The sequence below is a fragment of the Sarcophilus harrisii genome, chromosome 4 (assembly GCF_902635505.1).
Source record: "Sarcophilus harrisii chromosome 4, mSarHar1.11, whole genome shotgun sequence".
In the NCBI taxonomy this organism is placed as follows: Eukaryota; Metazoa; Chordata; class Mammalia; order Dasyuromorphia; family Dasyuridae; genus Sarcophilus; species Sarcophilus harrisii.
This window is the reverse complement of record NC_045429.1, coordinates 447210426-447222802: the sequence shown is the minus strand read 5'-3', so window position 1 is coordinate 447222802 and position 12377 is coordinate 447210426. Positions and strand designations below refer to the sequence as shown.

Here is a 12377-nt window from a genome sequence, read left to right as displayed (position 1 = left end):
ACGGGTTCCTCATTGTCCCTGGGCAGCTGGCCTGTCCAACTCATTCCTAATCCTGGCTCTGAAAGGAAGGGATGATTGGACAGGGGAGGGGAGCCAGGTATCAGGAGACTGGACAGGTAGGAAGGGGAAAGATTGCAAAGAGATGACTTGACAAATAGAGAGCTTTATGGTTGATTCTGGCTGCAACTGGGAGCCACGACGTGAGTGGAATAGGAAGATGATACGGTTAGATCTGTACTTTGGCATCTGAAAGGAGGACAAATTGACATGCGAAGAAAGACTTGATATAGAGACCAATTCCAAGGCTATTTCAATGGTCAATCCCATCTCAGGCCATTACTATCTCTGTCCCCTTACCTCTCTGAATTTTCCTTGTCTGATCTCTAAAATGAGGGTAGCTAGATGGCAAAATGGATAGAGCCCCAGCCCTGAAGTGCGGAGGACCTGAATTCAAATCCAGCCTCAGATACTTAACACTTTTAGCTGTGTGATCCTGGGCAAGTCACTTAACCCCAATTGCCTCAGCAAAAAAAAAAAAAAAAAAAAAAAATAGTCATCGAGGGCATGGACCTTAGTTGTTATGTGAGTGAAGAGGAAATGAGAGATGTTGGAAAGATAGAAAGACAGGATTTGGCGGTGGATTGGATGTATGGGCTGAATGAGCGTGATGAGGGTGATTGAGGAAATGGTGGTGCCTCAGTAGTGAGAGAGAAGTCGAAAAGAGGGGAGATGGTCCCGGAGGAGAGACGACTTTGGGAGTTGAGGGACCTCCAGGCCATCTCTAATTTGAGCTCTCCAGAAGGGAGTTGGTGATTGAGACTCTGTGGCTGAATACATCAGTCTGGGGATCCCATGTGGAGAGATGGTAGCTGAACCCCAACGGAGGTGATTTGATCATCCAGTGAGAATCTAGAGGAAAAAAGAAGGGCCCAGGATAGAGTATCAGAGGATACCCAGGTTAGTGGTCAGAGCGTGTATGAAGAACTGGTTCAGGAATCGGAGAGGAAGCTGTCAAGTGAATGAGAGGAGAGCCAGGAGAGAGTAATACCATGAAAACTCAGAAAGGAGCGTATCTAAGGGGGAAGAAGGGGGGGAAGCGGGTCTGGAAAGGTCACAAAGAAGGAGGCTGAGAAAAGGCCATCCCATGGGCCAGATCCCTGCTAACTTTGGAGAGAGCAGTTTCATTTAGGGCTCCGTTCCATTTGATGGCCCACAGTAAGTGCTTTATAAGCAATGATTAATCAATGATTATCCCACCACTTTCTTTAATGATTTTGATCAACTCAGTTCAAGTAAAATATATTAAGTGTTTACCATGATACGCCAGATGACTCAAATAATAAAGGGGAGACTTGAAAAGAGGAATTCTTAGAACGAGGGCTTCCTGCCACAAGAGAGCACTGGATGAGGTGACCTCGAAGGCCCCTGCCAACTATGCATCTGAATCGCTGAGTGAAGGAGAACCAACCACTAAGATGGGAGTGGGATTGTTGGGAGCTTTGAATGCCAGGATTAAAACAGATTCCTTAATTAATCTACTGCTGGATACTCTATAGGAGAGTTGCCCAACCAGAGCGGTGTTAGGAAGTCTTTCACATGTCTTAGTCATGTGGTTCGTGCTTTCCTCAAACAAAGCATTAAGTCACCGAGATTTGCCATGACAGTTCCCATGAACCATTTCTCTTCTCCCCAAAGACCTACAGGACAAGCTGAGTAAGAGAGACAAAGAGGTGGCGTCCTTGGTATCGCAGACCGAGATGCTCAAGGCCCAAGTAAGTGGTAAGTTTCCCTATGGCCCCAGGTGGCCAGTTGCATATTGGAACTAGCCGTGAATGCCCTTCTCCCACCTTGTTCCAATGAATTCTTCCCTTCCCCCTCAACAAGATGGCTGAAATTCTACCATTAGATCTTCATTCCTTTGGACCTGAAGTATATTAAAGTATCCAAGGTTCTACTGATGTGCAGAAGACCACGTGTTCAGAACAGGGCAGAGCAAAACAAGCCTCTGTAGGAATGGGAAACTGAGTAAGGGACGTGAAAGGGATAGGATGATGGAAACCCCAATGCTTGTTCCCTGGTCTATCAGTGATACCAAATCTGGTCGGTCAGCCCCAAAGGAGATGTCATCCTCACCCTCAATCTGGTGACAGGTTCAGTTGTAGATGGGCTTGACACAGGAAGTACCAACTCAGAGTGGAAGCAGCCTAGAGCGGCAGCCCAAAACTCCTCTCCCTGGCTTTTTAGCAGAGGAAGAGACAGCCTCTTAAAACCTAGAAGACCGTCGCTTTGACATATGTTCATCGCCATTATAAAAGCCAGCCACCTTTTCCTGTTTCCAAGAGACAGAGGCCACAAACTTTTTTGTGATATTGTTTTATTATTATTATAGCTTTTTATTGGCAAAACATATGCCTGGGTAATTTTTCAACATTGACCCTTGCAAAACCTTCTGTTCCACTTTTTCCCCTCCTTCCCCCTACCCCTTCCCCTAGATGGCAGGCAGTCCCATACATGTTAAATATGTTAAAAGTATATGTTAAATACAATGCATGTATGTATATTTATATAGTTCTCTTGCTGCACAAGAAAAATCAGATTTAGAAAGAAGGTAAAAATAACCCGGGAAGAAAAACAAAAAATGCAAGCAAACAAACAACAGCAGAAAGAGTGCAAATGCTATGTTGGGTCCACACTCATTTCCCAGAGTTCTTTCGCTGGGTGTATCTGGTTCTGTTCATCACGGATCAGTAAGAACTGATTTGGCTCCAGAGGCCACCAATTTAGTACCAGAGTGACTTTAGCCCAGTCACACCTAGCCTTGATCTTCCTTCTTTGTAAAATGGGGAAAATAGACTACAAGAAGAATACCCATAATACACTCCCACCCTTGAGTTTCTCCCAAACACGAGGCCTGTTGGTCTGAGTGTTGGAGTAAAGCCTAAAGATAGAAGCAGATTCCAAGAGAGTGTTCAGAAAGATTCATAGGTGAACGAAGCCGTCCTTTTAGGATGGGTCACAGTGACCATGGGTCTACAGGTCACTTTTCTGACAACCCAAGTTCTCCTCAACTGACACAAGTAAGACTTCGGTGGAAAGAAAAGGCCTCTGAAAAACCAAAAAGTTGTCCAACGTAATGTACTTTATTCAATGACTCTTACTCAGATCCTAGTGACTCTGATTTACAAAAGATTCTAATGAGCTTGATGATCAGTCTTGCCAGTTTACAGCAGATTAGTAGCTGCAAATGAAGGGAGGGAGGAACATGGATGGCAGGGAGAAGGGACAACTGACAAAGGACAGAGGAGTGAGTTTGAGAAACAGGGTTGAAATCTACTCAGTGACTGCTCTCTTTACATTGTGGTGCAATGCACATTGCCTCCCTGATCCTCAGTTTCCTCATTTGTAAAATGAGCGGATTGGGCCAGATGGCCCCTGAGGCCCCTTCTATGATCCAAATGGAAAAAAAAAATGAAAGATGTCATTAGAATTTTAAAAAATTATTGCAAGTTGGGATCATTTAGTGAAGAAGCAAGTTTTGCGCCTTCAATAGGTCATCTATCTACCACAAATGTGATCTACTCAGACCTGTGCCAGACTGAGAGTGAGCAGAGACCTGGGTTTGATCCCACTTCTCACTCCCATTAGTGACCTTGGACAAGAAACTGAGCCTCAGTTTCCTCAGACAGGGACAGTGTGGTCGATACCACCCACCTCATAAACTTGTTGTGGGGAGAAGGGTTTTCAGACCTTGAAGAGCAGCAGGAATGGGCTTTGTCGGGGCAGTGCCCAGGATTAGTAATGGTGACCCCAAGTCACCCCAGAGAAGTTAAATATATCACAGATTATTATTATTATTAGATTATTATGTAGAGAGATTGTTATTAGAGCAAGATTATTGCTCTTAAGGAGCTACATGTGGAGGAAGATTTCTGAAGTGGCGATAGATCTACTTAGCCAACATCTATAGGGCCCGCCAGGTTAGCAATGGCCTCCCAGCCAGACAAGAGCACCCCATGCCCTTCCCTGTCCTCCTGCTTCCCATCACTTACCTAAGAAATCTCAGCATCCCCTACTGACCCACACTCAAAGTTTGGTCCCACAGCCCCAGAAATGGGGGGCTGGGGCTGCAGAAATGGAAGGCTGATGCCCAGAAATGGGAGGTCTGAGGCCCCAGAAATGGGAGGACTGAAGCCCCAGAGGCCAAAGTGTGATCGTGTGTGGGTCCCCCACATGGCTTCGTTCAGACCCACAGATAAGTATATTGGGAGGAAGGGGAAGCATTTATTAAGTGCTTGCTATGAACAAAGCACTGTGCTAAGCTCTGGGGATCCAAACACAAGCGTAAAGAAAGAGTGTCAGCTCAAGGAGCTTCTGTTCCCAAGGAAGAAAACAACCTGTAAAGGGGAGCTAGGAAGTGAGAAAGTGGGGGGGGGGATGAGGAAGGAGGGGGCCCACAAGGAGGTGGAGAAGTCTGGATAGCAAGAGCCAGGCCAGGAGAGAAGGAAGGATGGCCCGGTCCCAGGAATGGCACCATCTGCTCCTTTTCAAAGCCGTCTCATATGAACCAGGGCCTATTTCTCGGCCGTCTTAACCCGTCTCTGCGTTTGTGATCCCCAGCACTGGAAGGCAAGTGTAAATCGGGAGACAAGAAGGCGGATGCCCTCCTAAAGGAGAAGAAGCGGCTGGAGGCCGAGCTGGAGGCTGTGTCCCGAAAGACCCATGATGCCTCTGGACAGCTGGTGCTCATTAGCCAGGAGCTGCTGAAAAAGGAGCGGTGAGTGGGCTGGGCCGGGAGGCCACTGGGGGCCTTGGACAGCTCCCACCTCCCCGGCATCTCGCCAGGACCTTCTGAGCACTGGGCTGGGAGAAGTGGGCACAGACAGGAGGTGCCTTTGGGGCATCCTGTCTACCAGCAAGGCCAGAGTCTGGTGGAAAGAGTCTAGGTTCTCTGATTGCAAATCCAGTGGGACCCCAAGTGGGGAAGGCAGGGAGAGAGGGAAGGAAAGGAAAAGGGAGGGAGGGAGAGAAGGAAGAAAGGGAAGGAGAGAGGGAAGGAAGAAAAGAAGGGAAGGAGGGAAGGAAGAAAAGGGAAGGAAGGAGGGAAGAAAGAAAGAAGAGAGAGAGAAGGAGAAATGGAGGAAAGAAAGGGAGGGAGGAAAAGAGGGAGGGAAAGGAAGGGAAGGAGGGGGAGAAAGAGGAAGAGAAGGAAAGAAGGGAGGGAGGGAAGGAGAGGGGGAGGGAAGAGAAAGAAAAGGAAGGAGGGGCAGAAGAGGCAAAGGGTTAATATTCGCTTGAAGCCAGATGCAGTCTGCAGTCTTCAGTCTTTTGCCTCCTCCTTCCCCATGCCTCTCCTTGGCTCCAGGTGCCCCCTAGTGGACTTTGGGAGCTCATCATATTAGCTCACAGGGTCCCACAATAACACAGGGGAGGCTTTCTCACATGCTATACTCACTTCCAGCCTTTGCAGCCATTTTTTTAAAGTGGATCTTCGTTTTCTGTTTTAAACATTTTATTCTTACCTTTTATTTCTACATCACAGTCTTTTCCCAGGGAACTTTCCCCATCACAGTAACAGACATTGTTACAAGTAAAATAAAATTGACCCGGACCCCGATGTGCGGGATTCCACACCCTCAGTCTGCCACCTCTCCTACAAAAGGAAGACTTTCCATTTTCTTTGGGTCCAGTTTGGGCTCCGCAGCCTGTGGATTGTCCTTTCTGTTCACATCTTTGCAGCCAGTTTATCTGTTCACATATATTATTCCTTTGTCTTTTGCATCAGTTCAGCTATACCTTCCCATGTTTCTCATTTTAGAAACTCTTTAAGAAATAATTCAGGGGCAGCCAGGTAGTGCAGTAGACAGAGCCCCAGTCCTGAAGTCAGGAGGACCTGAGTTCAAATCTGGTCTCAGATACTTAATAGGTCCTGGCTGTGTGACCCTGGGCAAGTCATTTAACCCTAATTGCCTCAGCAAAAATAAAAAAACAAAACAAAACAAAGCAAAAGAAACAATTCAAATCCCTTTTTGTCCAGGAAGTTTTCCTTGAATGCATCTCAGCCCCCGTTATATATATATATTTTTTTTATATTTTATATAAATATATATTTTTTATATAAATAATATATTTTATATATATATATATAATTTTTTTTTCAAAATTATGAGTCAAAATGAGATAAGTAGAAAGCATCTTGGAAACCTTAAAGTATTGTGTAAATCTGCTGTGAGGATCAGGAATATCACCAATCTTTAATTATTTCCCTGTCTGAAAGATTTTTCCCATCCCTTTTTACCCATCCTTCAAAGCTTAGCTCCTATCTCGCCTCCTCCGAGAAGCTTTTCATGACTACCCCAGCCCATGATGATTCCTCCAGTAGTGATTAGAGAACTAGATGTGGAATCAGAAAGACCTGAGTGCAAATCCCGAATCAGACACTTACTAGCTATGTGACCCTGGGCAAGTCACTCGTCTCTGTTTGCCTCAGTTTCCTCATCTTTAAATATGATGGGAGTTTGGATCGTGGCAGTTCTGCTCCTTGAACCTCAGACGCTTTTTCTATAAAATGGAGGGGCTGGATTAGCCGATGTTTGAGCTGCTTTTAGCTCCCCTGCCCTCCTACAGCCCCGACGACCTCCTCTCTTCTCTACACGATCTCTTGCCTTTTTAAAACTTGTCTGTGTGGGTAGGACTTCTCTCTCCAGCTGAATCACCCTCTCCCAATGACAGAGGGGGCCGAGAGCCTGCCCTCTTCCTCTCAGCCACAGCCCAGCTCGGGCCTGGGCATCCACTTGGTTCTTCGGAAACCATTTCTGAATGACGGACTCGGGGGCCGGGACGTGGAGGCAGCCGCTGCGGCCGGTGGGGCGGGGACTCGCCGGGCTGTGACCGGGGGTCTTGGGCTGTTTCCCATCCAGGAGTCTGAACGAGCTGCGGGCTCTGCTGCTCGAAGCCAACCGCCACTCCCCGGGGCCCGAGAGGGACCTGAGCCGCGAGGTGCACAAGGCCGAGTGGCGGCTCAAGGAGCAGAAGCTCAAGGACGACATCAGAGGCCTGAGAGAGAAGCTGGTGGTGCTGGTGAGTGGGAGGGAGGCGGGTGGGGCGGCTACAAGGGAGGCAGATTTCCTGAAGATTTACAGGGGACTCCCCCCCCAAAAAAAAAAAAACACAGGACATCTTGGTTCCTTGCTTGTTGAAGTGGAAGCAACATTTCTAATTAGACCATAAATAAAATTAAGTTTAAGATTTATATACTTGATCAGCAGGTGGTGGACTCGGGGTACAGAACAGGACATTTATTTTTCCACGTAGAAAATGAGGATTTGTTTGCTTGACTGCAAATTTGTTAGAGGAATTTTGTTTTTCTTCCTAATTGAAAGGGGAAAGTAGGAAAAGAAATACATGCTTGTCGACTTTGATAGTGAAGAAAAAAGGCCACACGGTCAACAAGGGAGTGCGATTTAGCAGGTTCTGTGCTGGACTTGCCCATCAAATGGGTTCAAGTCATATCCGAGACGCTCACTAGTTGGCCTGCATGGCCTTGGGTAAGTCATGTGAAGGCCCTGAGACTGATATTTGTCACCTATGAAATGGAGACTTCAGCAAAGACTGGAGCAGTTAGCGGTGGCTGAGCAGATGGCCACGTTGGGAGGCCTGGAGGCCACGAGAGCCGAGTGCATGTTTCCCCAGCAGCTGCGTGGTCCCCGAGGGCCTACCCCTCGGGTGGAAACTGGACGCTGTCCAGCCCCTGTTGGGAGGATCTTTGTTCTGATCTGTCATGCCCTCTGCCCCGTCCCGATCAGCTCCCAGTTCCCTCCCTGGCCAGCGGCTCGTACCTGTGGTGCGATGGATAGATTCACATCCAGGGGACAGAAAGGAGGAGCCTAGGAATGAAACCTTGTTCTTATCAGTGATGTCCTGGGCCACACCTGGCTCAGCCCCACAAGTGGAGGAGACCTTAGTCACTGATATTAAGGACACCATTGTCTGCCACGGCAGTCGGGCTCACTGACTCCAAGTCACCATTGACACTGAACTTCCTCGTCCCTCCGTCCGATCGGTGGCCAAACCCTGTCAGTTCTAACTGTGACATCTCTCACACCCAGCCCTTCTCCCCACTCCCACGGCTACCTGGGCCAGCCCCCTGACTCCTGTGATGGCCTCTGTCTCTGCCGTCCATCCTCCACTAGCGTCCCCACCGACCTTCCCAAAGCTCATCAGTCTTGTTCATGCTCTAGAATGAGGAGCAGCTTACTCTTCAGCCTCGGATCCATTCACATTCTAATTCCAGTCTCATTTCCCATGAATCCCCCTCCCATACTTTACTTCCTAACCACACTGACTGTCTTCCCATCCATCTCATACAACAGTTCATTTCCAGGCTCCATCTTTGCACAGGCTGTTCTCCACACTGGTGTGCGTTCCCCTCTCACTTCTGCCCTGTCCAGTCTCTTATTTCCTTCAGAGGTCAGGTCCAGAATTACCTCCACCCTCCCCCTCTCTCTCTCTCTCTCTCTCTCTCCCCTCCTCCTCCTTCTTCTTCTCTTTGTCTCTGTCTCTCCCTCTTCCTTTCTTCTCTCTGTCTCTCCCTCTTTCTTTCTTCACCTGTCTCTGTCTTTCATCTCCCTTTCTCTGTCTCTCTCTCTCTGTTTCTGACTCTTGTCTTCTCTCTCTCTCCTCTCTCTCTTTCTCTTCTCTGTCTGTCTCTGTCTCTCTCTCTCTTTCTCTCTCTTTCTCTCTCTTCTTTCTCTCTCTGTGTCTCTGTCTCCTCTCCCTCTTTCTTCTGCCCTCCCCCATCTCTGTCTTTTTCATCTCCCTCTCTCTGTCTCTGACTCTTTCTCTGTCTCTGTCTCTGTGTCTTTCTGTCTCTCCCCCCACCCCCACTCCAATGAAATGGCAGCTCCTTAAGAGTGGAATTGCTTGTTGAATGAATGGAAACTGTGGCTCATCAGCCTAGTTGGGTAAGAGGGAGAGTTCTGCTTTCCGTGCACCCATCAGATGAGCTTCTACCCTAGGTATGGTGACTGCACACCTGTGAACAGATCTCACAGCACTCCTTGTCTCTCTTATGCTTTAGATGATTGACCCCTGGTACACACACTTACGCACACACTCACACACATACACACTCACATTCCCCTCTCTCAGCACCAATGAGAGCAGAACCCGTTCCCTACCCATCCACCCCCAGAAAAGAAGCACCGAGGGTCCCCTTGATAAGCCTTTTCCACTTCGCCCCTCCCTCGGGGCAGTGCTTTTCTTGGTCTAATATTCTGTGCCGTGAGGGCCCGAGACGTAGGGGATGCCGTGGCCCTCGGTGGGAGATTCGCGCGTCGGCATCTCCCTTCACAAGAGGAGATATTTTTGTTGAGTCCTCTGCGAATTCCAAATCCTCTTCGCCTTCGGGGTCACTGCGTATGTGGAACAGGCAGGTTTTGTCTTATTTCACAAATACCATAATTACCACGTCATGTATGTTGGAGAAGTTAGGAGCGCGTTAAACCAAGTTATTTATAAATGTTCTTCCGGCTGCAAGGACACGCCTTTTGGGCCTTGCTCCTGAGAAAAATGGAGATGCTCAGGGAGAGGGGAAGGGCAGCGGGTTGGGGTGGGGGGAGCCCTGCTTTTGGAGGAGGAAGGTGGGCGCCTGCCCGACGCTAGCAGCATGGTGGCCGAGTTTAGGGAAGGGAAATCTCGGCAGACACGGCAGCTGGCTCCGGGTATCTGTGGCTCGTCACATGGATGGGAAATTAGATTGGCACTGATGGACCCTGGAGGACAGACTCGGCCATTGCAGAGAAGCAGGGTCAAAGTTCTGGTCGTCTCCCTGCTAGAGATGACCCAAAATGGAGCAGATTCCCTTGAAAGCTAGTGAGTTCTCCCTCTCAGAAGGTCTCGATGAAAAGATGAATGACCATCGGTGGGAGGGGGCAGAGGAGATGCCCTCCCCTTCCGATCTGCTTTGGCCTCGGTGGTTCACACACATTTAGACGTTGGAGATTCCACAATTTACTAGCTACGCATTTTATAGATTTGCCTTGTAAGTATCTGAGGTTGGATTTGAACTCAAGGCCAGCACTCTAGCCACTGGTGTACCTGGCCATTCTTGGAAATCCCTTCCCATTCTTACATTTTCTGCTTCTGTGATCTTTAGCAAATCACTAGTTCCCTTTCTGCCTCAGCTTCCCCTCTTTTAAAAAATAGGGTTGGGAATAGATGGTGTCTTAAATCCCTTCCAGCTGTCACATTCTGTGAGTCTCAAAGTGGCATTTTCAAAACAAAAGCTCACCTGGGCATCCTCCAGTCAGGCTAGTTATGAACCCTGTTTTACAGATGAGTCATCCCCGCTCCCTTTTTTCTCACCGTTAGCTGCCTCCATGCTTGGGGGAAATGTGGAGCCTCAGTTTCCTCCCCTGAAAAATGAAGAGGTTGGATCAGACGGCTTCCAAGGCCCTTCTAGCTCTAGGTTTGTGATCCCCAAACACTGGGATCATAATACAGAGGGAGACGTGCTGACTCTGACTGGACGCCTCTCACTAACTGGTTGGACCACATGACTTAGCATTTTAATTATACGAGGCTCTCAAAGTGACTCAGCTCATAATGTCACTAATGGGATTTGAATCTATGGCGTGCTGCCTCCTTATCATGGAATCCTGAGCTGAAAGGGAATTTCTGACTCAACCCCTTCATTTGACAGAAGTGGAAACTGAGGCACAGAGATTTGTCCACAGTCAGTCATAGCTAGTAAGTTCCTTGAGAAGAAGGATTGTTTCATTTTTGTGTATCCCAATGCCTACATACAGTAGATGTTTAATAAATGCCTATTGGTTGGAGGTAGGTAAATAGAGACAGAATTCTAACTTATGTGGTCTTCTCTCGGATCCCTTACTCCTTCTACCACAATCCCTGTGGTCATTTAGAAAGCATTCTATTAATATGAGCTGATGTTTTTATACTTGTGAATTGGAGGCAGAAAAAATGGTGATGGAAAGACCCAGGATGCTGGGGAAGTTGCTGTGGGAGCACGGGCAAGAGGGACGCTTTGCATCTGTTGGATGTCTCTTGGATTGGATTGGATTGGATGGGATTGGATTGGATGGCTGCAACGTGGACGATAGTGATGGGGATGGAGATGGAGCAGGAGGGATGGGTTCGAGAGGTGTTACCCAAGGAGAATCAACAGCACTTGGTGGTTTGCTAACTACCATATGGGGGAAGGAAGGAAAAAGGAGTCAAAGGTAGCTTCCAGCTGACGAGGCTGCCATTTGTGAAATGAGGGAGGCAGAGAAGGACTGTTTCTGGTGGAGGATGATGGCGTGGGTCTGGAAGAGGAGATGGGCCAGTCGGGCCTGGAAGTCATTCTCCTACCTGCCTCTCTTGTTCTCCTATCACTCTGTTCTCCCTCCCGATAGAACATCCTTGGAGGCAGGGGGTGTTTTTGCCCTTCTCTGCCTCCTCGGGCCTTAGCACAGCATCTGCCCCATAGCAGGGTTTAACCCAGTCTTGGGAATGACTGACCCATTGAACCATCTCCTCCGCCAGGACAAAGAGCGATCGGCAGCGGACCAAAGGCGCTATTCCCTGATCGACCCGTCCTCGGAGTCGGAGGTCCTACGGCTCCAGCATCGCTTGGTCAGCACGGAGGACGTCCTCCGCAGTGCCCTGGAACAAGGCCAACAGATGGAGAAGCTCATGGAAGCCATGAGAAGTTCCCCGGAGAAATCCCAGGTGAGCCTTGCAGACGTGGCCAGCCTGACTCGGGGGCGGCAGACTGGTTTTCCCAGAGGCAGTTGGGACTGATGAGTTAGGGCCGTCCTCCCTGTTAGGGCCACACAACTGGCGAGTGCCTGAGACAGGCCTCGAAAGCCTGAGCTGGCGGGGAAGTTTCGGCAGAAATCCAGGCAGGTGGGACACTTTGCAGCTGGCAGGTGCCCCTTGGATTGGAGGGGATCTGGAAGCGGATCTGAGAGGTCGTAGCAAAGGACAATAGATGAGAGGGCAGACGGCTTTCTGAGCTTTGCCCTCCTCCCTCCTCGTAAAATGTCACTCAGCCCTCAGATACCCCAGCGGAACCGTGACCTCATTGGTCCAAGAGTGCATAATCTGCGTTATGACCTCCCCATTCTTGCCCACTGCACAAAGGGCTGCCATGTTCTTCCAAATTTTCACTAGAGAGAGTCCTCTCAGTGCACTAGCAGCCTTCCTCATGTTCTCCTAAGTCCTTAAGGCTACCAGTGGCTGTCCGCCTGGCGTCCCTCACTCCTCCCACATGACCAGCCCGTCTTGTCTCATGGGTTGTTTTCTTTCCACCTGTTCTTCTCCGGAACCCCCCGTTTGTTGTGCATTGTATTCTGTGCGCAGCCATCTTGCCCCTC

General features: G+C 48.9%; 1 protein-coding gene across 2 annotated transcripts in view; it reads left to right on the top strand.

Moving 5' to 3' along the window:
• CLIP2 (CAP-Gly domain containing linker protein 2) overlaps nucleotides 1-12377 on the top strand; it is a 111392-nt gene that overhangs the window by 91181 nt on the left and 7834 nt on the right. For both annotated transcript variants that reach the window (XM_031967934.1, XM_031967933.1), the window contains 4 exons: nucleotides 1696-1779; nucleotides 4618-4774; nucleotides 6918-7077; nucleotides 11545-11730. In XM_031967934.1, the coding sequence (XP_031823794.1) occupies nucleotides 1696-1779; nucleotides 4618-4774; nucleotides 6918-7077; nucleotides 11545-11730 (587 nt within the window). The remainder of the gene's footprint in view (nucleotides 1-1695; nucleotides 1780-4617; nucleotides 4775-6917; nucleotides 7078-11544; nucleotides 11731-12377) is intronic.